The sequence below is a fragment of the Mus musculus genome, chromosome 14, assembly GCF_000001635.26.
Source record: "Mus musculus strain C57BL/6J chromosome 14, GRCm38.p6 C57BL/6J".
Taxonomy (NCBI): Eukaryota; Metazoa; Chordata; class Mammalia; order Rodentia; family Muridae; genus Mus; species Mus musculus.
This window is the reverse complement of record NC_000080.6, coordinates 13,832,196-13,859,233: the sequence shown is the minus strand read 5'-3', so window position 1 is coordinate 13,859,233 and position 27,038 is coordinate 13,832,196. Positions and strand designations below refer to the sequence as shown.

Sequence of the window (27,038 nt, the reverse complement as noted above, 5' to 3'; positions counted from 1 at the left end):
AGGATGGATTTTTTTTTTCTTGTAGCTAGATAACTTGCCCATTTCACCAGATTTGAACCTTTCTTGAACAGGGCAGAGAAAAAAAAAAAACAAAAAACAAAAAACATCTTTTTCAGTAAGATATATTCTCTGGTCTTCACTTGTCAACATATTCACAGTAATTGCTCATAAAATATGCTTACAACATTGCACATTTCACTCCTGTTCTATAGGTCCACTTATTCACACAATTTGAAGTCTTTATGGTTGCAATAAAAAAATCATAGTACCGTAGAGTTGTAAAGAGCACAACTATTATTGAAACATATACATTTTTGTTTTTGATTTACTTGATTTATTGAAAGAAATATATGGGTCTAAAGTAAATTATTTGCATTTGTAGAGCAAAATGCTTTAAACATTTTAGGGATCATTTTTACTGTTGAGATTGTGATGAAAACTGTAGAGGCAATCCTTGAAAGTGAATATAGTAGCATATGTTAGAAGCTAAAGCATGCCATTAACTTTCTGAAATAAAGGTCATATAGATCTCAGACTGAATTTTACTATTTGTCGTATGTCACACAGACTTTAGGGGAGGCAATATACCAGAATTCTTTTGAACATGAGTGCTATAGATAGATGCTAGAGGAGAACTTCATGGTCAAACAAGTCTGAGAAGAATGCTTGCCTGGAGATTCAAAATAAACACTAGCATAGCGGAAACCCAAAGAAGTCTTGCCATAAAAGCCTCTTTAATTTTTATTTAATTGAGGACTTCGTATTTGGCACATTCATATCTCAAAGATGTTAGTGGCCATTATAGCTTGTTCTGGCATCTACTCCTTTGTAATATTAGAATTTTCACTTTTGTAATATTAGACCATGAACAGTTCTGTTCATCTCATTCTTTTTCTTTTTCTTTTTTCTCATTTTTTAAAATATTTATTTATTTATTTATTTATTTATTTATTTATTTATTTATTTATTATATGCGTGTATTGTAGCTGTCTTCAGACACTCCAGAAGAGGGCATCAGATTTTTGTTATGGATGGCTGTGAGCCACCATGTGGTTGCTGGGATTTGAACTCAGGACCTTTGGAAGAGCAGTCGGCGCTCTTAACTGCTGAATCATCTCACCAGCCCCTCAGTCTTTTTCTTGTGAAACTGTGGCAGTTATACCAATGTTCCTGTTTTTGTCTTGCATACTATATTCTAATTTTACTCTAAAATATTTTCCTACTTTCAAGTTGCTTCATTTTATGTTTTAATATCAAAATATTTCTTTTCAACATCTCTCTAATAGGCTACCTTAGCTTGTTACCCAAAGCACAGAGTTCCTTCTTTTACTGGCAGTGCACAAAAATTGTAACAAATCTTTAATTTATTTTTACTACACTTAATGATATAATTGTATGTGTGTGTGCAGAGGGGTAGGACATGCCATAGTGTGCATGTGGAGGTTAGAAAACAACTTGCTGGTGTACAGTCTCTCCTTCCACCATGTGAGTCTTGAGATTGAATTTAAGTCTTCAGGCTTCGGATCATGCATCTTTCTTACTGAGCAACCTGGCTGGCCAGAGATACCTCCTTCTGTGGTAACCTAGTATCCTTTGAAAAAATTTTTGATCATAATTTTCTTTGTCTTATATTTATACTATTTATACTATTGTGTAGGAGATGGACAGTGGCTTGATTGATTGATTGATTGATTGATTGATGAGAAAACTGAGTTTCCTAGAAGTGGATGATGGCTTAAAGACACAGAATTTATGTTAATTCTGAACATTAAACATGGGATTTCTGAGACAAGCTTTAAAAGCATAATGTAGGACATCACAGACTGATTGGAGTGTCACCTCAGCTAACTAATGGAAGAATTGTTCCAAAGAAATTTGTAATAAACTCTCTTGTAGAAAATATGCTACAATATTATGCATAAATATATTATTATACATGTATATGTGTTAATAAAATAAAATATAAAACATAATACCGTAGACATTTTTGCTAAACTGTTTTGGCTAGCCAAGGAATTCATTTGGATATTGTCTTATGTTCCTTGTTGCTGTCACAGATATTTGATAAGAAGTAACAGGAGGGATGATTGGCTCATGGTTTGAAAAGATATAGAACACTAGGAGATAGTAAGGGTGGCAGTAAGAATTGAATGAAGCAAATTACATTGCATCCTCAACCACATAGCAGAGACTAAACAGGAAGAGGAGCCCTGTTATAAAACCTCAACCCCCCTTCCCTTTTGTCCAAGGACAATCCTCTTTCTAAGGATCCTACAGCCTTCTCTAATGGCACCATCACTTAGGAACCAAGTGTTTTAATACATGAGTGTGGAAACACCAATCATTTGGAGGTAGAAAGACTCCTGCTGTAGTTTCATAATTCTTCTCTAATTCTGATACTGGGGACATGTTTCAATAGTTTGTAGAGTAAATTGACAAAAGGTATTAATTTGTTGTTCAATTTTACAGTGACGGTGACAATCCTTGTGGAGATTGCCCCTGAGAATGATTTCAGCCCCAAATTTCAAGCCTTGCACTATGTATTTTCAGTTCCAGAAACATCAGAAGGTAAAAATATTCTAAGGTATTTAACATTAAAGCATACACAAGGAAACACATACCAGATGTCTGCCGAGGAGCTGATGGAAAAGGAACATGAGCATTTATAGAACATAAGCAGGTATAGGAGTGTGGTTGGACATAACACCTTCAGAGGAGTTTCTCTTTACTGGCAATGCTCTTGAACATCATGCTCATGAACTCCCAAAGGCTAATTTGATATTTGATGTCAGTTTTAGGATTTGCTTTTGTTGTGGACAAATGCACATTACTGACTTTACTTCATTTCTTATCCTTTGTCTCCAAACTATGACTAAGTGTCAAGAAATAGGAATAGTGTGGTTATTATCCATATAATCCAAATATCATGCCCAACTAGGGTAAAGGTTTTAAGTCTAAGGTTCTATCTCTGTTTTTAATTAGATATGTGTTAGGACATAGTGGTTAACCTCATTTTATTTGGAAGACACAACAATGGTAATAGTTGTAGTTCTGTCATCTAAGATGGAAAAATATCCCTTCCTCAGAATCTCTGGATAGTAAGTCCTCCAGGCTTGACCTGAATACTTCAAGTTACAGGACTGACTGTGACCTGAGATCAAGTAAAACTGCTTTGTAAGCATATCATGTTGTAGCAGAGAGACCATGAGTACATATGTCAAAGGAAACTGGCTTCAAACATGTCTCTGCTATCAGAAGTTAATGATCTCAGCAACTCACATATCTATATATCTTTGATGGTTTTGTTTTCTTATAAACTCATAAGAACATTTTTTATAGTATATAATATTTGGAGTAGTAAAATTTTCTCATTTCTTAATAAATAAATTTATTTCTTAAAATGGAAGCATTCAAAGTAAAGTCTCCATACTATTTTGCTATGTTGAAACCAGTAATTTACTGAATAGATGAGGTATCCCTTGATATATTTAGGGGTAAAGTTTTCATTTGTTTTAAAGTACTTCAGCAAAATAAATGGGCCATTATTCTTTTTGTTTGTTTGTTTGTTTTGTTTTTTTTGTTTTTTTTGTTTCTAGCCCTGGCTGTCCTGGAACTCACTTTGTAGAACAGGCTGGCCTTGAACTCATAAATCCACCTGCCTCTGCTTCCTGAGTGCCCATTATTCTTTGAAAACTTCACTCCTTCAAGGGCAGGGAGAAATTGTGTAATTATAAGAAATAAAAGGAGGGAAATAATTCAAGCCTGTGAAACAAAACAAACCAATAAAAGATCCCAATGCACCCTGATATAGCTGTCTTGTATGAGGCTATGCAAGTGCCTGGCAAACACAGAAGTGGATGCTCACAGTCATCTATAAGATGGAACACAGGGCCCCCAATGGAGAAGCTAGAGAAAGCACCTAAGGAGCTGAAGGGGTCTGCAAACCTATAGGTGGAACAACAATATGAACTAATCGGTATCCCCAGAGCTCATATCTCTAGCTGCATATGTAGCAAAAGATGGCCTAGTTGGCCATCACTGGGAAGAGAGGCTCCTTGGTATTGCAAACTTTATATGCCCCAGTACAGGGCAATGCCAGGGCCAAGATGCAGAAGTGGGTGGGTAGGGGAACAGGGCAGGGAGAGGGTATAGGGAACTTTCGGGATAACATTTGAAATGTATATAAAGAAAATATCTATTAAAAAAAAATAAGGAGACAAGTCCCTTCTGGTTGGCACCAGCACCAGGTCACCTAGGCGCAGAGTCTGCAGACACCCCCAAAGTTCCTAGAGGACTCTCCACGTGATCTTAGGACCTCTGGTGAGTGGAACACAACCTCTGTTCCAATCCAATCACACGGGACCTGAGACAGCATTAGGGAAGCATAAAACCTGGCCTGGCCAGGGTCACAAGTCCCTACAGATCAGCGCCAGTACTGGGTCACCTTAGGCACATAGTTGGCGGACACCCCCAAGGTCCCTAGAGGACAGCTTCTGAGGCAGACCCCAATTCGGGCTCCAGACATCCGGGCACATTCTCTGCCAGAGGAGAGGTGTCTGCCCCGCCTGGGAGGGCTTTGTTGGAGCACCTGGGGGATCCACCTTGGTTCCCAGATCCCTCCAAGACTAGTCTGTGCAGGTGAAAGTGTGGAACACAAGAGCTAACAGCTTCTGGGACAGGCCCTGTTTCAGGCCTTCCTCTTCTGCCAGGAGGCAGGTCCAAACACCAGATATCTGTGCAACTTGCCTGCAAGAGGCGAGCTTGGCTGCAGAGAGTGCTCTGACCACTGAAACTCAGGAGAGATCTAGTCTCCAAGGTCTGCTGATAGAGGCTAACAGAATCACGAGAGGAACAAGCTCTAACCAGAGACAACTATAACAACTAACTCCAGAGATTACCAGATGGTGAAAGGCAAACATAAGAATCTTACCAACAGAAACCAAGACCACTCACCATCATCAAAACGCAGCACTCCCAACTCACCAGTCCTGGACAACCCAACACACCTGAAAACCTAGACCCCGTTTTAAAAGCATATCTCATGATGATGGTAGAGGACATCAAGAAGGACTTTAATAACTAACTAAAAGAAATACAGGAGAACACTGCTAAAGAGGTATAAGTCCTTAAAGAAAAACAGGAAAACACAACCAAACAGGTAGAAGTCCTTAAAGAAAAACAGGAGAACACATCCAAACAAGTGACGGAAATGAACAAAACCATACTAGAAATAAAAATGGAAGTAGACACAATAAAGAAAACCCAAAGTGAGGCAACACTGAAGACAGAAACGCTAGGGAAGAAATCTGGACCCATAGATGCGAGCAGCAGCAACAGAATACAAGAGATAGAAGAGAGAATCTCAGCTGCAGAAGATTCCATAGAGAACATCGGCACAACAGTCAAAGAAAATGCCAAATGCAAAAAGATCCTAACTCAAAACATCCAGGAAATTCAGGACACAATGAGAAGACCAAACCTACGGATAATAGGTATAGATGAGAATGAAGATTTTCAACTTATAGGGACAGCAAATATCTTCAACAAAATTATAGAAGAAAACTTCCCAAACCTAAAGAAAGAAATGCCCATCCATGAACATACAAGAAGCCTACAGAACTCCAAATAGACTGGACCAGAAAAGAAATTGCTCCCGACACATAAATAATCAGAACAACATACACACTAAATAAAGATAGAATATTAAAAGCAGTAAGGGAAAAAGGTCGAGTAACATATAAGGGCAGGCCTATTAGAATTACACCAGACTTATCACTAGAGACTATGAAAGCCAGAAGATTCTGGACAGATGTTATACAGACACTAAGAGAACACAAATGCTAGCCCAGGTTACTATACCCAGCCAAACTTTCAATTACCATAGATGGAGAAACCAAAGTATTCCACAACAAAACCAAATTCACACATTATCTTTCCATGAATCCAGCCCTACAAAGGATAATAATAGAAAAAAAAAATACAAGGATGGAAATCAAGCCCTAGAAAAAGCAAGAAAGTAATCCATCAACAAACCTAAAAGAAGACAGCCTCAAGAACAGAATGCCAACTCTAACAACAAAATAATAGGAAGCAAATATTACTTTTTCTTAATATCTCTAATATCAATGGACTCAATTCACCAATAAAAAAACATAGGCCAACAGACTAGCTACACAAACAGGACCCAATATTTTGCTGCTAACAGGAAACCATTCTCAGGGATAAAGACAGACATTACCTCAGAATGAAAGGCTGGAAAACAAATTTCCAAGCAAATGGTCTGAAGAAACAAGCTGGAGTAGCCATTCTAATATTGAATAAAATCGACTTCCAACCCAAAGTTATCAAAAAAGACAAGGAGGGATATTTCATACTCATCAAAGGTAAAATCTTCAAAGAGGAACTCTCAATTACGAATATCTATGCTCCAAATGCAAGGGCAGCCACATTCATTAAAGAAACTTTAGTAAAGCTAAAAGCACACATTGCACCTCACATAATGATAGTGGGAGACTTCAACATACCACTTTCATCAATGGACAGATTGTGGAAACAGAAACTAAACAGGGACACATTGAAACTAACAAAAGTTATGAAACAAATGGATTTAACAGATATCGACAGAATATTTTGTCCTAAAACAAAAGGATATACCTTCTTCTCAGCACCTCATGGTACCTTCTCCAAAACTGACCATATAATTGGTCACAAAACAGGCTTCAACAGATACAAAAATATTGAAATTGTCCCATGCATCCTATCAGATCACCATGGACTAAGGGTGATCCTCAATAAGCATATAAATAATAGAAAGCCAACATTCACATGGAAACTGAACAACACTCTTCTCAATGATACCTTGTACAAGGAAGGAATAAAGAAAGAAATTAAAGACATTTTAGAGTTTAATGAAAATGAAGCCACAACATACCCACACTTATGGGACACAATGAAAGCATTTTTAAGAGGAAACCTCATAGCTCTGAGTGCCTCCAAAAAGAAACTAGAGAGAGCACACACTAGCAGCTTTACAACACACCTAAAAGCTCTAGAACAAAAGGAAGCAAATTCACCCAAGAGGAGTAGAAGGCAGGAAATAATCAAACTCAGGGGCAAAATCAACCAAGTGGAAAAAAGAAGAACTATTCAAAGAATCAATGAAAGGAGGAGCTGGTTCTTTGAGAAAATCAACAAGATAGATTAACCCTTAGCTAGACTCACTAGAGGGCACAGGGAAAGCATCCTAATTAACAAAATCAGAAATGAAAAGGGAGACATAACAACAGATCCTGAAGAAATCCAAAACACCATCAGATCCTTCTACAAAAGGCTATCCTCAACAAAACTGAAAAACCTGGATGAAATGAACTAATTCTTAGACAGATACCTGGTACCAAAGTTAAATCAGGAACAGGTTAACAATCTAACAGTCCCATATCCCCTAAAGAAATAGAATCAGTCATTAATAATCTCCCAACCAAAAAAGCCCAGGACCAGATGGGTTTAGTGCAGAGTTTTATTAGACCTTCAAAGAAGATCTAATTCCAGTTCTTCACAAGCTATTCCACAAAATAGAAGCAGAAGGTCCTCTACCCAATTCATTCTATGAAGCCACAATTACTCTGATACCTAAACCACAGAAAGACCCAACAAAGATATCGAACTTCAGACCATTTTCCCTTATGAATATCGATGCAAAAAATACTCAATAAAATTCTTGCTAACCGAATCCAAGAACACATCAAAACAATCATCCATCCTGACCAAGTAGGTTTTGTTCCAGAGATGCAGGGATGGTTTAATATATGGAAATCCATCAACATAATCCACTATATAGACAAACTCAAAGACAAAAACCCCATGATCATCTCATTAGATGCATAGAAAGCATTTGAAAAATTCTAATACCCATTCATGATAAAAGTCTTGGAAATATGAGGAATTCGAGGCCCATACCTAAACATGATAAAAGCATTACAGCGAACCAGTAGCCAACATCAAACTAAATGGTCAGAAGCTGGAAGCAATCCCACTAAAATCAGGGACTAGACAAGGCTGCTCACTTTCTCCATATCTATTCAACATAGTATTTGAAGTCTTAGCCAGAGCAAGTCAACAACAAAAGTAGATCAAGGGGATACAAATTGGAAAGGAAGAAGTCAAAATATCACTTTTTGCAGATGATATGTTAGTATATATAAGTGACCCTAAAAATTCCACCAGATAACTCCTAAACCTGATAAACAGCTTCAGTGAAGTAGCTGGATATGAAATTAACTCAAACAAGTCAATGGCTGAAAAAGAAATTAGGGCAACAACCCCCTTCACAACAACCCCCTTCACAATAGTCACAAATAGTATAAAATACCTTTGCGTGACTAACTACAGAAGTGAAAGATCTGTATGATAAGAACTTTAGGTCTCTGAAGAAAGAAATTAAAGAAGATCTCAGAAGATGGAAAGATCTCCCATGTTCATGGATTGGCAGGATCAATATAGTAAAAATGGCTATCTTGCGAAAAGCAGTCTACAGATTCAATGCAATCCCCATCAAAATTTCAACTCAATTCTTCAACGAATTAGAAAGGGCAATCTGCAAATTCATTTGGAATAACAAAAAACCTAGGATAGCAAAAACTCTTCTCAAGGATAAAAGAACCTCTGGTGGAATCACCATGCCTGACCTAAAGCTGTACTACAGAGCAATTGTGATAAAAACAGCATGGTGCTGGTATAGTGACAGACAAGTAGACCAATGGAATAGAAATGAAGACCCAGAAATGAACCCACACACCTATGGTCACTTGATCTTTGACAAGGGAGCAAAAACCATCCAGTGGAAAAAAGACAGCATTTTCAACAAATGGTGCTGGCACAACTGGTGATTATCATGTAGAAGACTGCGAATTAATCTATTCCTATCTCCTTGTACTAAGGTCAAATCTAAGTGGATCAAGGAACTCCACATAAAACCAGAGACACTGAAACTTATAGAGGATAAAGTGGGGAAAAGCCTCGAAGATATGGGTATAGTGGAAAAATTCCTGAATAGAACAGCAATGGCTTGTGCTGTAAGATTGAGAATCGACAAATGGGACCTCATGAAACTGCAAAGCTTTTGTAAGGCAAAAGATACTGTCAATAAGACAAAAAGACCACCAACAGATTGGGAAAGGATTTTTACCAATCCTAAATCTGATAGGGGACTAATAACCAATATATACAAAGATCTCAAGAAGCTGGACTCCAGAAATAAAATAACCCCATTAAAAAATGGGGTCAGAGCTAAACAAAGAATTCTCACCTGAGGAATACCAAATGGCTGAGAAGCACCTGAAAAAATGTTCAACATACTTAATCATCAGAGAAATGCAAATCAAAACAACCCTGAGATTCCATCTTACACCAGTCAGAATGGCTAAGATCAAAAATTCAGGTGACAACAGAACCTGTCCAGGATAAGGAGAAAGAGGAACACTTCTCCATTGTTGGTGGGATTGCAAGCTTGTACAACCACTCTGGAAATCTGTCTGGTTGTTCCTCAGAAAATTGGACATAGTACTACCGGAGGATCCTGCAATACCTCTCCTGGGCATATATCCAGAAGATGTTCCAACTGGTAAGAAGGACACATGCTCTACTATGTTCATAGCAGCCTTATTTTTAGTAGTCAGAAGTTGGAAAGAACACAGATGTCCCTCAACAGAGGAATGGATACAGAAAATGTGATACATTTACACAATGGAATACTACTCAGCTATTAAAAAGAATGAATTTATGAAATTCCTAGGCAAATGGATGGACCTGGAATGCATTATCCTGAATGAGTTAGCTTAATCACAAAAGAACGCACATGATATGTACTCTCTGATAAGTGGATATTAGCTCAGAAACTTAGCATACCCAGGATACAAGATACAATTGCAAAACACATGAAACTCAAAAAGAACAAAGACCAAAGTGTGGACACTTTGCCCCTTCTTAGAATTGAGAACAAAACACCCATGGAAGGAGTTACAGAGACAAAGTTTGGTGGTGAGATGAAAGGATGGACCATCTAGAGACTGCCATACCCTTGGTTCCATCCCATAATCAGCCTCCAAATGCTGACACCATTGCACACAGTCAAAAAATTTTTCTGAAAGGACCCAGATAAAGCTGTCTCTTGTAAGGCTATGCCAGGTCTTGGCAAACACAGAAGTGGATGCTCACAGTCAGGTATTGGATGGATCACAGGGCCCCCAATGGTGTGTGTGTGTGTGTGGGAGTGCTAGAGAAAATACCCAAGGAGCTAAAGGGATCTGCAACCCTATAGGTGGAACAACAATATGAACTAGCCAGTACCCCCTGGAGCTCGTGTCTCTACCTTCATATGTATCAGATGATGGCCTAGTCGGCCATCATTGGAAATAGAGGCTCATTGGTCTTCTAAACTTCATATGCCTCAGTACAGGGGAATGACAGGTCCAAGAGGTAGGAGTGGGTGGGTAGGGGAGTGGGGGGAGGGTATGGGGGACTTTTGGGATAGCATTAGAAATGTAAATTAAGAAAATACCTAATTAATAAAAAAAGAAGTTGAACTGGGGGGGGGGGGGATAAGGAAAAAAAATCCCAATGCTTTAATTCCATTCAGCTTATATGTCCTAATAAGGAAAAATAAGGGGTGATTTTGTTGCTTTTCCAAAAATAAAAAAGTAAAAATTCTAGCACGCTGAAAACTGCCATCACTCAGGAGACATCAGCAGTATAACTCATTGGCAGTGGGACGAAAAGTGTTTGACATCAAGAATCCAGCTACTGGCTTAGAAAGATGACTTAGCAGCTAAGAGCACATACTGTTTTTGCAGAGGGCCTAAATTCCATTCCAATAATCCTCGGTTGTTGGCTTACAACTGCCTTTAACTCTAGCTCTAGGAGACCTAGAACCTCTGGCTTCTGTTATCACCTAGACTCATGTGTAGGTGATACTCCCACAGAGACACATAATTAAAGATATAAATATATATGCAATTATATATATATATATAATTAGTAAATACATAAATATTTTAAAAGAATCCTCATATGTGACAACTTGCAAGTATACTGAGGTACTGTGCAGGGGATGCTAGACATGCACAGAAGCCTCATCTCAGCTCTATGATCTAGTTATTATCTTGATTTTACCGATGAGAAGTCAAAAGTACAGGACTCGGACTATAGTTCATTTCCACAAAGCTCCTATAAGTATATCAAACATTGGGTCTATAGACCTTGAGAGTATTTAAAAACTACATTAAGGAGCTGGGAATGGTGGGACTTGAGAGGCAGAGGCAGGTGGATCTCTGAGTTTGAGGCCAGCCTGGATTTCATAGTGAACTCCAGGCCAGCTTAAAACAGAACAAAACACTACATTAATAGAAAAGGTGTTTCCCCATACTGAATTAATTAGCATAGATCATTCAAATGCATCCAGTAGATTACATGACAATTATAATTATGGAGATCTATAGTACTTAAAGTAAAAACTAATGATCTGTGATAAGCTGGCAGAAATCTATGGAAGGAAGTAGATGTAGGTAAAGAACTCCTTTATCAGTAGTGACTTTGAGAAAACATGGCTAGTAAATGAACTGAGTTGCAGGTCACCAGGGAAAATGTACTCCATTTCCAGTATGTTTTGATGAGGTTCGGCAGCATTCAGAGTCCCATCATTACTCTATTTAAAATTCAGCTAAAGGTACTCAAGATAACCTTTAGAGTTTATTGCAAGGTTAATTTTACACCTTCAGGAGAGCATGCTTCCCGTTGTAATTTACCAGGTGTTAAGTGTGGAAATGATCCCATCACTCTTCAGGTCTGTAAGACAGAGCTTAGTGTTACTGGTTATGTCTTCTCCATGACCATGTATCCATTGTAGGACCCTTTATAAATATGAAGCTGTCTCTCAAGCAATAGATTAGTTCTCTTCTGGGACTGCCAGAAGAAGAAAGTTTCTTTCTTTCCATGACAGCTCTTCTCGTGTTGTTAATATCATAATCTGTGCTCAGTGCCTACTTAATAGTTCACTACAAGAGATGAATCTTGATTAAAAGAACATGCCAGATAAGGAAATATTCTTTGAGGTTGAAAGTGATGAGGATGGCACATGCTCTTTCTTCTTCATCACTGCTCAGTGGAAACACCCAGACAGGTCATGGTAAGCTACATATCATCATCTATCAGATCTTATGATTTAAGTATAAAATGATTGAAGAGTAACCTATCATAGCTGTAATCTATTGTCATAAAGATGCTATGTGCTAAATCTCATACAGATTAGAGTAACATAGCAATAAATATTTCTAGCTTAGACATCCAAGAATTGCATTATCTTTCCGGTCTTGCTCAAGCTTGTGAGAGTCAGCTCATTTTTAGTGCTCTGTCCTGGTGTGGTCTTGCTCAAGCTTGTGAGAGTCAGCTCATTTTTAGTGCTCTGTCCTGGTGTGGTCTTGCTCAAGCTTGTGAGAGTCAGCTCATTTTTAGTGCTCTGTCCTGGTGTGGTCTTGCTCAAGCTTGTGAGAGTCAGCTCATTTTTAGTGCTCTGTCCTGGTGTGGTCTTGCTCAAGCTTGTGAGAGTCAGCTCATTTTTAGTGCTCTGTCCTGGTGTGGTTGGGATGACTGAAGTGCTTTGGCTTTTCCCCCATCCTCTTCTTCTCAGGATAAACTGAGTATGTTCTTAGAGTGAAGGAAGATGTACAGTCATAACTAGAGTGACTTTCTTAGGTATAGTCAGCAAAGCATGTGTGTGTGTGTGTGTGTGTGTGTGTGCGCGCGCGCGCACGCGTGTGCACGCATGTGTGGTAATGTGGCAAAAGAAAGTCAATCTAACCTCACAAATACTTCTCATACCTTTGCCTGCATCAGGTTGACTTAATATCTCATTAATCAAAGCAAATCACAAGCCGGAGTGCTAAGGTTCTCTGCATGGCTAGTAGTGGGGACACATGGAGGGTAAAGAACTTGGGCATAGGAATTTAACCAATGTACTGTAGTTATCATTTTTCTGAAAGATTCCTGGTGAATATTATTAACCAGAAGTATTGTGAAGCAATTTTAAAATTGGATTGTAGAATTAGCAGGCACAGGCTTGAGATAGACTCCTTCACAATTAGTTGTGTGGCCTTGGGCAAATTAACATCACAGGGTCTCAGTTTCTTATGTATAAAATAGAGGAAGTAGTACTACTGTCATCAGACTGTCAGGAAGGCTCAGTGAGAGAACTATGCAAATGAGAAATAATTCTTACTTAGCATTTACTGTACATTAGGATTTCTATTATTGTAAGTGCTTCATGTATTTTAATTCACCCAGTCTTCACAACTCGGTATGGTAGATACTGTAATTGCACTTAGTTTACAAAGAAAGAAAAAAAAAGAAGGGGCCTATAGAATTGTCCGTTGTTCTGCTAGTTAGAGACTGAGATTTGCAAACTGAAACTTCCAGGTTCTGAGTACGGCCTTTGAACATTATATGCCACTCAGCATAATACTAAGATGAAGCTGATTATTTATATTATAGAGGTGTTTTAGAATTGTTTCATTTGAACGAATACAGTGGTCTATGATAGCTAGACATTCCCTGTAAATCTACCTGATATTATGTGAAGTTTTAGTCATCAAACACTCATTATTACCTAAAAGTATTTATATTCTCATCACTTGGAAAAATACAGATTATCATTTGAAAAATTATAGATATTGTAAGCCTTTATGTACATGAGAAAAATAAACTGTAAAACGTTGCCAGCTTTCTACAAAGTTGGACAAGTGACTGCTATTGATGAGGACCACCCACCAGACTGTCTGACATACAAGATAATCAAGGGACACAGCCAGGCTGTACAAATGTTTTGGATTCACCCCTTCTCTGGAGTGATCGAACTCACCACTCAGCCAGACTATGAGTCAGTGAGGCAATATAACCTCACAGTTGAAGCTGTGGATTGTGACAGAGACCATCCACGCACTGCAGTGGCCACAGTGAGTAAAGAGACACAGGTTTTGTGTCCATGTGACTGACCAATGTATTAAGTTCTAATTTATCACAATAGTGGCAGATAATAGAGAAAACTTGTGAATTTCTTCTACTTGTCAAGTGTTTCATAATGTTTGTATCAACTTAGATTTGGAAGTCTGGATGACGTAATTTTAGAGTTTTAAAATCCTACATTAATAAGTGATCTTAAAAGCTTTAACCTCCTTTTAGCCCACCGCCCACCAGAGGTAGTGGTAAGGAGAGTTTAATATGACATAGGAGGATGTAGACCTGTTTAGAAATAGTTCTTTGGGACAATTTCAATCTTTGTTGTCAGAATATTTGCAGTTCAGTTCACACAAATCAGAAGTGGTTGCTTGATCCACTTGGAAGCACTATTTACAAATCAGTAACAGCAATTCAGTCCAGAAGAAACCGAGGCTCCATCAATAGGCCTGGGTCCCCATTCTGCAGAAGTGGCAAGAAGCTGAGGGAACACCACCAGAAGTTCTTTGGTGGATTTCTCTCTACAAAGTCAGGGTAGAAAGGCAAATCAATGCCACAGAGTTTTCAGTGAAGACCAGAATCAGCAAAGCCTACAGAAGACCAGCAAATGTAGCAAGGAGAACCAATGCCACAGTACTGTCCACTGTCTGTTGGGTTATGCTTATACTCTTTCTAAACATCACATGTCCTCTGAAGTGTCTGCTATGGCAAAACATCACATGCTCCCTTTGTAGGCTTTTTATTTCCAGAAAAACACCATGAGTCTTTTCTCGGCAAAACATCTTTTCATAAGAGAGTTTCCAGAAAAACATCACATGACACAACTGAATCTCCAAAGAAACCAGAAATTTCCACTTCAGAATGGGGAAGGAGGAACTGGCTACCTTCTTTCTCTTGCATATATGGGTTCTCAAAAGGATAACATGAATATTTTTGGATAAGATATGAGGTAGTTGATACTCACTTTAACTTATGAAGTAGGCAGTATTACTCACATTCACCATACAAAAGAGGACGCTGAGGTACAGGGTTTAGGAAATATACCTAGGATTAATAAAATATTCACAGACCAAGCATTGCCTTGAAGTACAAGGCAACCTGGATATCTCTACATCTTTTTTTTTTTTTTTTTTTGGTAGCAAAGCTAAAGTAATGCCTGTTGAAAGATATCAAGAATATATGATGTATTTATTTATTTATTTATTTATTTACTTTAAAGGCTAGCATTTATATATATTATCAGTTCCTTTTTTCTTTTTACTGGATATTTTCTTTATTTTCAAATGTTATCCCGTTTCCTGGTTCAACCCCCCCCCTGGAAACCACCTATCCCATCTTCCCTACCCCTGCTTCTATGAGGGTGTTCCTCCACCCACCTCCCCACTTCTGCCTCCCCACCCTTGATTTTCCTACACTAGGGCATCACTGAGCCTTCATAAGACCAAGGACCTCTCTACCACTGATGCATGACAAGGCCATCCTCTGCTACATATGCAGCTGGAGCCATGTGTACTCTTTGTTGATGTTGTCCCTAGGAGCTCTGGGGGCTCTGGTTGGTTGATTATGTTGTTCTTCCTATGGGGTCACAAACTCGTTCAACTCCTTCAGTCCTTTCTCTAACTTCTCTAATGGGGAACCCATGCTCAGTCCAGTGGTTGGCTGCTAGCATCCACCTTTGTATCTCTCAGGCTCTGGAAGGGCCTCTTAGGAGCCATATCAGGCTCCTATCAGTAAGGACTTTGTGGTATCCACAATAGTATCTGTATATGGGATGAATCCTCAGGTGTGACAGTCTCTGGATGGCCTTTTCTTTAGTCTCTGCTCTATATTTTATCTCCCTATTTACTCCTGTGAGTATTTTGTTCTCCTTTTAAGAAGGACCGAAGCACACTTTGCTCTTCCTTCTTTTTGAGCTTCATGCAGTCTGTGAATTGTATCTTGGTTATTTGGAGCTTTGGGGCTAATATCCACTTATCAGTGAGTGCATACCATGTGTGTTCTTTTGTGCTTGTGTTACCTCACTGAGGATGATATTTTCTAGTGCTATCCATTTGCTAAGAATTCCATGAATTCATCATTTTTAATAGCTGAGTAGTACTCCATTGTATAAATGTACCACATTTTCTGTATCCACTACTCTGTTGAAGGACATCTGGGTTCTTTCCAGCTCCTGGCTATTGTAAATAAGGCTGCTATGAACATAGTGGAGCATGTGTCCTTATTACATGTTGGAGCATCTTCTGGATATATGCCCTGGAGTGATATAGCTGGGTCCTCAGGTAGTATTTTATCCAATTTTCTGAGGAACCACCAAACTGATTTCCAGAGTGGTTGTCCCAGCTTACAATCTGACCAGCAATGGAGGAGTGTTCCTCTTTCACTACATCCTCACCAGAATGTGCTGTCACCTGACTTTCTGATTTTAGTCATTCTGCCTGGTGTGAGGTGGAATCTCAGGGTTGTTTTGATTTGCATTTCCCTGATGACTAAGGATACTGAACATTTTTTTAGGGGCTTCTCAGACATTTGATATTCCTCAGTTGAAAATTCGTTGTTTAGCTCTGTACCCCATTTTTTAATAGGGTTATTTAATTCTCTGGAGTCTAACTTCTTGAGTTCTTTGTATATATTGGATATTAGCCCTCTGTAGGATATAGGTTTGGTAAAGAACTTTTCCCAATCTGTTGGTTGCCTTTTTGTCCTATTGACAGTGTCCTTTGCCTTAAAGAACTTTGTAATTTTATGAGTTCCCATTTATCAATTCTTGATCTTAGAGCATAAGCCATTGGTGTTCTATTCAGGAATTTTTCCCCTGTGCCCATATCTTCGAGGCTTTCCTCAACTTTCTCCTCTATAAGTTTCAGTGTCTCTGGTTTTATGTGGAGGTCCTTGATCCACTTAGATTTGAGCTTTGTACAAAGAAATAAGAATGGGTCGATTTGCATTTTTCTACATGCTGAACACCAGTTGAATCAGCACCATTTGTTAAAAATAATGTCTTTTTTTCCACTGGATGGTTTTAGCTCCTTTATCAAATATCTAGTGACCATAGGTACATTTCCGGTTCTTCATTTCTATTCCATTAATTTTCCTGCCTGTCTCTGTACCAATACCATGCAGTAATATTTTTTTAATCACTATTGCTCTGTAGTACAGCTTGAGGTCAGGGATGGTGATTCTCCCAGAAGTTCTTTTATTGTTGAGAATAGTTTTCACTATCCTGGGTTTTTTGTTATGCCAAATTCATTTGCAAGTTGCTCTTTCTAATTCTATGAAGAATAGATTTGGAATTTTGATGGGGATCACATTGAATCTGTAGATTGCCTTCAGCAAGATGGCCATATTTACTATATTAATCCTGCCAATCCATGAGCATATTAGATCTTTCCATTTTCCTTCCTTCCTTCCTTCCTTCCTTCCTTCCTTCCTTCCTTCCTTCCTTCCTTCCTTCCTTCCTTCCTCCCTCCCTCCCTCCCTCCCTCCCTCCCTCCCTCCCTCCCTCCCTCCCTCCCTCCCTCCTTCCTTCCTTCCTTCCTTCCTTCCTTTCTCTCTCTCTCTTTGCTTCCTTCTCTCCTCTCTCTCTCTCTCTCTCTCTCTCTCTATTTATTTATATTAGATTTTTCCTTTGTATACATTTCAAATGCTATCCCAAAAGTTCCCTATACCATTCCTCCGCCCTGCTCTCCTACCCACCTATTCCCGCTTCTTGGCCCTGGCATTTCCTGTACTGGAGAATATAAAGTTTGCAATACCAAGGAGCCTCTCTTCCCAGTGATGGCCAACTAGGACATCTTCTGCTACATATGCAGCTAGAGATTCGAGCTCTGGGGGTACTGTTTAGTTCATATTGTTGTTCCACCTATAGTGTTGCAGACCGCTTCAGCTCCTTGGGTTCATTCTCTAGCTTCTCCATAGGGGCCCTGTGTTGTATCTCATAGATGACTGTGAGCATCCACTTCTGTATTTGCCAGGCACTGGCATAGCCTCATACGAGAAAGCTATAACAGGGTCCCTTCAGCAAAATCTTTCTGGCATATGCAATAGTGTCTGGGTTTGGTGGCTGATTATGGGATGGATCCTCGGGTAGGGTAGTTTCTGGACAGTCCATCCTTTCATCTTACATCCAAACTTTGTCTCTGTAACTCCTTTCATGGGTATTTGGTTCCCTATTCTAAGGAGGGATGAAGTATCCACCCATTGGTCTTCCCTCTTCTTGATTTTCTTGTATTTTGCAAATTGTATCTTGGGTGTTCTATGTTTCTGGGCTAATATCCACTTATCAGTGAGTGCATATCTAATGACTTCTTTTGTGATTGGGTTACCTCACTAAGGATGATATCATCCAGATACATCCATTTTTTCAAGAATTTCATGAATCCATTATTTTTAATATCTGAGTAATACTCCATTGTATAAATGTACCACATTTTCTGTATCCATTCTTTTGTTAAGGGACATCTGGGTTCTTTCCAGCTCCTGGCTATTATAATTAAGGCTGCTATGAACATAGTGGAGCATGTGTTCTTATTACCAGTTGGAACTTCTTCTGGATATATGCCCAGGAGAAGTATTGCTGGATCTTCCAGTGGTACTATGTCCAATTTTCTGAGTAACCTCCAGACTGACTTCCAGAGTGATTGTACAAGCTTGCAATCCCACCAGCAGTGGAGGAGTGTTCCTTTTTTTCCTCATCCTCACCAGCATCTGCTGTCACCTGAATTTTTGATCTTAGCCATTCTGACTGGTGTGAGGTGGAATCTCAAGATTGTTTTGATTTGCATTTCCCTGATGATTAAGGATGTTGAGCATTTTTTTCAGGTGCTTCTCAGCCATTCAGTATTCCTCAGGTGAGAATTCTTTGTTTAGCTCTGAGCCCCATATTTAATGGGGTTATTTGAATTTCTGGAGTCCAGCTTCTTGAGCTCTTTGTAGATATTGGATATTAGTCCCCTATCAGATGTAGGATTGGTAAAAATCCTTTCCCAATCTGTTGGTGGCCTTTTTGTCTTATTGAGGGTGTCTTTTGCCTTACAGAAGCTTTGCAAGTTTATGAGGTCCCATTTTTCAATTCTTGATCTTACAATCACAAGCCCTTGCTGTTCTGTTTAGGAAATTTTCCCCTGTACCCATATCTTCAAGGCTTTTCCCTACTTCCTCCTGTATTAATTTCAGTGTCTCTGGTCTTATGTGGAATTCTTTGAGCCACTTAGACTTGACCTTAGTACAAGGAGATAGGAATGGATTAATGCACATTCTTATACATGATAACCGCCAATTTTGCCAGCACCATTTGTTGAAAATGCTGTCTTTTTTCCACTGGATGGTTTTAGCTCCCTTGTCAAAGATCAAGTGACCATAGATGTGTGGATTCATTTCTGGGTCTTCAATTCTATCTCATTGATCTACTTATCTGTCACTATACCAGTACTGTGTAGTTTTTATCCCATTTGCTCTGTAGTAAAGCTTTAGGTCAGGTATGGTGATTCCACCAGAGGCTCTTTTAGCCTTGAGAAGAGTTTTTGCTATCCTAGGTTTTTTGTTATTCCAGATGATTTTGCAGATTGCTCTTTCTAATTCGTTGAAGAATTGAGTTGGAATTTTGATGGGAATTTCATTGAATCTGTAGATTGCTTTTGGTAGGATATCCATTTTTACTATATTAATCCTGCCAATCCATGAGCACGGGAGATCTTCTCATCTTCTGAGATCTTCAATTTCTTTCTTCAGAGACTTGAAGTTCTTATCATACAGATCTTTCACTTCCTTAGTTAGAGTCACACCAAGGTATTTTATATTATTTGTGACTATTGTGAAGGGTGTTGTTTCCCTAATTTCTTTCTCAGTTCATTTATCCTTTGTGTAGAGGAAGGCCATTGATTTATTTGAGTTAATTTTATACCAGGCTACTGCACTGAAGCTGTTTATCAGGTTTAGGAGTTCTCTGGTAAAATTTTGGGATCACTTATATATACTAACATATCATCTGCAAATAGTGATATTTTGACCTATTCTTTTCCAATTCCCCATGATGTTCTTTTGTTGTCGAATTGCTCTGTATAGAACTTCAAGTACTATATTGCATAGGTAGGGAGAAAGTGGGCAGCCTTGTCTATTCCTTCATTTTAGTGGGATTGCTTCAAGTTTCTCTTCATTTAGTTTGATATTGGGTATTGGTTTGCTGTATATTGCTTGTATTATGTTTAGGTATGGGCCTTGAATTCCTTATCTTTCCAAAACTTTTATCATGAAGGGGTGTTGATTTTGTCAAGTGCTTTCTCAGCATCTATTGAGATGATCATGTGGTTTTTGTCTTTGAGTTTGTTTATATAGTGGATTACATTGATGGATTTCCATATATTAAACCATCCCTGCATCCTTGAGATGAAGCCTACTTGGACATGATGGATCTTCGTTTTGATGTGTTCTTGGATTCGCTTTGCGAGGATTTTATTGAGTATTTTTGCATCAATATTCATAAGGGAAATTGGTCTTAAGTTCTCTTTCTCTGTTGGGTTTTTGTGTGTTTTAGGTATAAGAGAAATTGTGGCTTCATAGAATGAATTCGGTAGAGTATCTTCTGTTTCTATTTTGTGGAATAGTTTGAGAAGAGTTGGAATTAGGTCTTCTTTGAAGGTCTAATAGAACTTTGCACTAAACCCATCTGGTCCTGGGCTTTTTTTGTTTTGGAGACTATTGATGACTGCTTCTATTTCTTTAGGGGAAATGGGACTGTTTAGATCGTTAATCAGGTCCTCCTTTAAATTTGGAACCTGGTATCTGTCTAGGAAGTTGTCCATTTCATCCAGGTTTTCTAGTATTGTTGAGTATAGCCTTTTGTAGTAGGATCTGATGATATTTTGGATTTCCTCAGGTTCTGTTGTTATGTCTTCTTTTTCATTTTTGATTTTGTTAATTAGGATTCTGTCCCTGTGCCCTCTAGTTATTCTTGCTAAGGGTTTATCTATCTTGTTGATTTTCTCAAAGAACCAGCTCCTCGTTTGGTTGATTCTTTGAATAGATCTTTTTGTTTCCACTTGGTTGATTTCAGCCCTGTGTTTATTTCCTGTTGTCTACTCCTCTTTGGTGAATTTGCTTCCTTTAGTTCTAGAGCTTCTAACTGTGCTGTCAGTCTGCTAGCGTATGGTTTCTCTAGTTTCTTTTTGGAGGCACTCAGGGCTATGAGTTTTCCTCTTAGGACTGCCTTCATTGTGTCCTATAAGTTTGGGTATGTTGTGGCTTTATTTTCTTTAAACTCTAACAAGTCTTTAATTTCTTTCTTTATTTCATCCTTGACCAAGGAATTGTTGAGTAGAGTGTTGTTCAGTTTCCACGTGAATGTTGGGTTTCTATTATTTATGTTGTTATTGAAGATCAGCCTTAGTCCGTGGTGATCAGGGAGAATGCACGGGATAATTTCAATATTTTTGTGTCTATCGAGTGCCGTTTTGTGGCCAATTATATGGCCAGTTTTGGTGCAGGTACCATGTGGCACTGAGAAGAAGGTATACCCTTTTGTTTCAGGATAAAATGTTCTGTAGATGTGAATTAAATCCATTTGTTTCATAATTTCTGTTAGTCTCCATGTGTCTCTGTTTAGTTTCTGTTTCCAGGATCTGTCCACTGGTGAGAGTGGGGTGTTGAAGTCTCCTACTATTATTGTGTGAGGTGCAATGTGTGCTTTGAGCTTACTAAAGTTTCTTTAATGAATGTTGCTGTCCTTGTATTTGGAGCATAGATATTCAGAATTGAGAGTTCATCTTGGTAGATTTTACCTTTGATGAGTATGAAGTGCCCCTCCCTTTCTTTTTTGATAACTTTGGGTTGGACGTCAATTTTATTCGACATAAGAATTGCTACTCCAGCTTGTTTCTTCAGACCATTTGATTGGAAATTTTTTTCCCAGCCTTTCACTCTGAGGTACTGTCTGTCCTTTTCCCTGAGGTAGGTTTCCTGTAAGCAACAAAATGTTGGGTCCTCTTTGTGTAGCCAGTTTATTCATCTCTATCTTTTTATTAGGGAATTGAGTCTATTGACATTAAGAGAAATTAAAGAAAAGTAATTGTTGCTTCCTGTTATTTTTGTTGTTAAAGTTGGGATTCTGTTCTTGTGGCTGTCTTCTTTTAGGTTTGTTGATGGATTACTTTCTTGCTTTTTCTAGGGCTTGATTTCCATCCTTGTATTGGTGTTTTTCTGTTATTATCCTTTGAAGGGCTGGATTCGTGGAAAGATAATGTGTGAATTTGGTTCTGTCATGGAATACTTTGGTTTCTCCATCTATGCTAACTGAAAGTTTGGCTGGGTATAGTATCTTTGGCTGGCATTTGTGTTCTCTTAGGGTCTGCATAACACCTGTCCAGGGTCTTCTGGCTTCCATAGTCTCTGGTGAGAAGTCTGGAGTGATTTTAATAGGCTTGCCTTTATATGTTACTTGACCTTTTTCCCTTACTGCTTTTAATATTCTATCTTTATTTAGTGCATTTGTTGTTCTGATTATTATGTGTCTGGAGGAATTTCTTTTCTGGTCCAGTCTATTTTGGAGTTCTGTAGGCTTCTTGTATGTTCATGGGCATCTCTTTCTTTAGATTTGGGGAATTTTCTTCTATAATTTTGTTGAAGATATTTGCTGGCCCTTTAAGTTGAAAATCTTCATTCTCATCTACACCTATTATCCATAGGTTTGGTCTTCTCATTGTGTCCTAGATTTCCTGGATGTTTTGAGTTAGTATCTTTTTTGCATTTTGCATTTTCTTTGATTGTTGTGCCCATGTTTGCTATGGCATGTTATGCACCTGAGATTCTCTATTCCATCTGTTGTATTCTGTTGCTGATGCTCACATCTATGGTTCCAATTTTCTTTCATATTGTTTCTATCTCCAGCGTTGTCTCACTTTGGGTTTTGTTTATTGTGCCTACTTCCTTTTTTAGGTTTTGTATGGTTCTGTTCAATTCCATGACCTGTTTGGTCGTGTTTTCCTGTATTTCTTTAAGAACTTCTACCTTTTTAGCAGTGTTCCCCTGTATTTCTTTAAGTGAGTTATTTAAGTGCTGCTTGATGTCCTCTACCAGCAACAAGAGATATGATTTTAAATCTGAGTCTTGCTTTTTGGGTGTGTTTGGGTATCCAGGACTGGCTGAGGTGGGAGTGCTGGGTTCTGATGATGGTGAGTGGTCTTGGTTTCTGTTAGTAAGATTCTTATATTTGGCTTTTGCTATCTGGTAATCTCTGGAGTTAGTTGTTATAGCTGTTTCTGGTTGGAACTTGTTCCTCCTGTGATTCTGTTAGCCTCTGTCAATAGACCTGGGCGTGTAGCTCTGTCCTGAGTTTCAGTGATCAGAGTACTCTCTGTAGGCAAGCTCTCCTCTTGCAGGGAATGTACACAGATATCTGGAGTTTGGACCTGCCTCCTGGCTGAAGATAAAGGCCCAAAACAGGGCCTGTCCCAGAAGCCGTGTCACTTCTGTAGTCCGCACTCTCACCTGGGCAGACTAGTCTCTCAGGGGTCCAGGACCCAAGATGGCTCCCAAGGGTGCTCTGGCAGAGCCCTCCAGGCCGGGGCGGACACCTCTCCTCTGGCAGGGAAGGTGCCTGCATGTCTGGACCCAGAAACAGGGTCTGTCCCTGAAGCTGTGTAGCTTCTGTAGTCTGCACATTCACCTGTGCAGACTAGTCACTGAGGCATCTGGGACCCAAGATGGCTCTCCCAGGTGCTCCGAGGCCAATCTTTCCATTTTCTGCGAGTTTTGATTTCTTTTTTCAAAAATTTGAAGTTCTTATTATACAGATCTTTTTCTTGCTTGGTTAGAGTCACATCAAGGAATTTTATGATTTGTGAGTACTGTGAAGGGTGTTGTTTACCTAATTTCTTTCTCAGCCTGTTTATTCTTTGAGTAGAGGAAGGCCACTAATTTATTTGAGTTAATTTTATATGCTGCCACTTTGCTGAAGTTGTTTATCAGCTTTAGGAGTTCTCTGGTGGAATTTTGCAGGTCATGTAATTATAAGATCATATCATCTTCAAGTAGTGATATTTTGAGTTCTTCCTTTTCAATTTGTATCCCTTTGACCTCCTTTTGTTATATAAATGCTTTAGCTAGAACCTCAAGTACTATATTGAATAGATAGGGAGAGAATGGGCAGTCTTCTCTAGTCCCTGATTTTAGTGGGGTTTCTTCAAGTTTTTCTTCATTTTGCTTGATGTTGGCTACTGGTTTGCTGCATAATGCTTTTACTATGTTTAGGTAAAGGACTTGAATTCCTGACCTTCCCAAGACTTTCTAACATGAAAGAATGCTGAATTTTGTCAAGTGCTTTTTCAGCATCTAATAAAATGAACATGTGGGTTTTTTTTGAGTTTGTTTATGTAGTGGATTACAATGATGGATTTATGCATATCTGCATCCATGGGTTAAAACCCTCTTGCTCATTATGGATGATCATTTTGATATGTTCTTGGATCCAGTTGGCAAGAGTTTTATTGAGTATTTTTGCATCAATGTTCATAAGGGAGATTGGTCTGAAGTTCTCTTTGTTTGGTCTTTGTGTTGTTTTGTTATAAGATGATGTTGTATTTATTATGGAACATTTTTTACTAATGAATCTAAGGATTATTGTTGTCCAGCAACCTTCTGGAGTCCAGACTTCTTGATTTGTAAAACTGCCACCTGATTATCAGTGTACTTTTGCCTTTTATGTGTGGTTACTGGATTTTGTCTTTTGTGTCTTTTGAGTGAATGTCACTGTCAGGTCATAAGACCTATCTGCATTAATGATTAGAATGACTTTCACAGAGCTGAGAGGCTGGAATTATGAGGCTTGGAAGGTTTCGGATGATACTCATGAGAGTGGTTTTTAATGTAAGGTACTTTGGCCAGTTTTCTTATAGACACTTATGACATTTCGAAATAGTATCGTTGCATGATGTTCAATCACACTCTGAACCCCAAAATTGTGTTGTTTACTGGAGAAGCCTGTTTCTATTTCTGGTGTGGCTCAGCCTTTAGCACCTTTAATACCTCTGGCTGGAATACAGACACTCCATTAGTACACACCTTTAACCCCAACCAATGACGATAAAGTTAGTTTATAGAAGGAAGAACCCATGTTTGAAAATGATGTTTAATTGAATGGCAGAGAAAGTGATGAATCAGAGAAAGATTTGAAAGAATATATATGACTCTTATGAGAATAGATGGAGGGAAGTGACTCAAAAGAGGGCATCTCAGAAGGAGGAGGCTTTGACACTATATAGCCTATTGAGGTTACTCAGTTCAAAGAGACAAGTTGAGATCTGGGTACACATTCCCTGTCATGTGCCCTAAATCCTCTCTTCAATCCTTCAGGTATTCTATTTTCTACTTTTCACCCATCTCTTATTAACATCCTGGCTGTGCCTCATTGCCTGTACTTGGTTTGATTAAGCAGACTGCTTTCTAGAACCACATCTCTGGTTGTGGACTCCTGAAAAAATATCAACTCCTCACTACTCTCAATTAGGCTATAGCATCATTCTCAGGATCCACAGTGCTTGAATGGTCTGGATTACCTTTTCATCCCTAGCTTTGTTCTTATTCTAATTCAACCACTCAATTTTCTTTCTGTCTCTTCAATACATCAAGAGTAATGCTTATCCTTCAGGGCTCACATTAACAACCTAATAACATAGATGGCTGCTAGTGGGTAAATGGTCCAAGAAGGAAGGAGAAATTAATTCTACAGACACTAACACAGACATGGGGTATGGGATACACTATGAAAAAACTAGGAAACCAGGAAGGCTGGCAGCAGAGAATCCCATCAATAGAAGAGGTCATAAACTTGAGAGGGAAGAGTTACAGTGGTAAATGGAGGGGTGGAAATTATGAAAATATAGTATACTGTTGTGGTAAATCTCTTCAACCCAAATTTCCCCTGGCAATGAAAACACAACACAATTAATATGATTACATGCTGTGCACCTAGACTGGGCAGATCTACGGCTACACTATCATCTTCCACAGCTTATGAGACCCCTTAAAACTTGCAGTTTCTCCAGGCCATGTGCTTCTGCTCTGCTTTTCTCCTTATTCCTCCTCCTCTGCCTCCTTTCCCTCTTCCATTTTCTCCTTCTCTCTCTCTCTCACCTTCTGTTCCACCTTCTCTTTATCTGCCCAATCATCAGCTCTCCTTTATTTTACAAATTAAGGTGGGAAGCAGGTTTACAGGAAATCAGCTGAGTGCTGACTCATTCCTAGTTCACAACCCTTCACAGGATTACAGATTTAACATCAAATATAATTAGCCCCAGTGCTATCTACAACAGTATACATATATAAATTATCAAAAAACCAAAAGTAATTAAATTAAGATTAAATAATAATAAAAACATGTCTCAGGCTTGTAAAAATGGCTCAGCAGGTTAAGCCACCTGACATGGAGCCTGCCAGTCTGGTTTGATCCTCTGGACCCACATGGTGAAAGAAGAAAGCCAACTCTTGACAATTGACCTCTGACATCACAATACTGCCTTGTGAATATGTGTATGCACACAAATAAGCATATGCACAGAAAATAAAATATCCAGCTGGTAGTGGCACATATGTTTAATCCTAGAATTTGTGAGGCAGAGTCACGTGGATCTCTGTGAACAAGGACAGCCTGGTCTACAGAGTGAGTTCCATGACAGCCAAGGCTATGTAGAACAACCCTATCTTAAAAAACAAACAATAATAAACAAATTAATTAAATACAAATTTAAAAATCGCACATACTACATACTATATCTTGTTTTATTCAGTCTATAGAGAAGTAACACAAGAAATTCACAATTTCCTCCAGAACTTAACTATGTTATTGAAGCACTCATTAAAACTTTTAGAACAAGATAATTCTTGCAGATATAGACACACCAGGGATTCTTCTGCTAATGTCATTGGGAAAATTATTAGTCATTGGAGAGGTGGGCAGACAATCTTTCTAAGCTGACTGGGATTTGATCACTGACATTTTTTAAACCCTTGATATTTTGATCTTTTCCTATGTAAATCACAGCTTTCTGACT

At 38.7% G+C, this 27,038-nt stretch overlaps 1 protein-coding gene across 1 annotated transcript in view; it reads left to right on the top strand.

Moving 5' to 3' along the window:
* Window positions 1–27,038, top strand: part of Gm281 (predicted gene 281) — an 86,094-nt gene that overhangs the window by 55,288 nt on the left and 3,768 nt on the right. Inside the window, exons 11-12 of the mRNA XM_011244864.1 lie at window positions 2,470–2,568; window positions 13,768–14,000. Of these exons, the coding sequence (XP_011243166.1) occupies window positions 2,470–2,568; window positions 13,768–14,000 (332 nt within the window). The remainder of the gene's footprint in view (window positions 1–2,469; window positions 2,569–13,767; window positions 14,001–27,038) is intronic.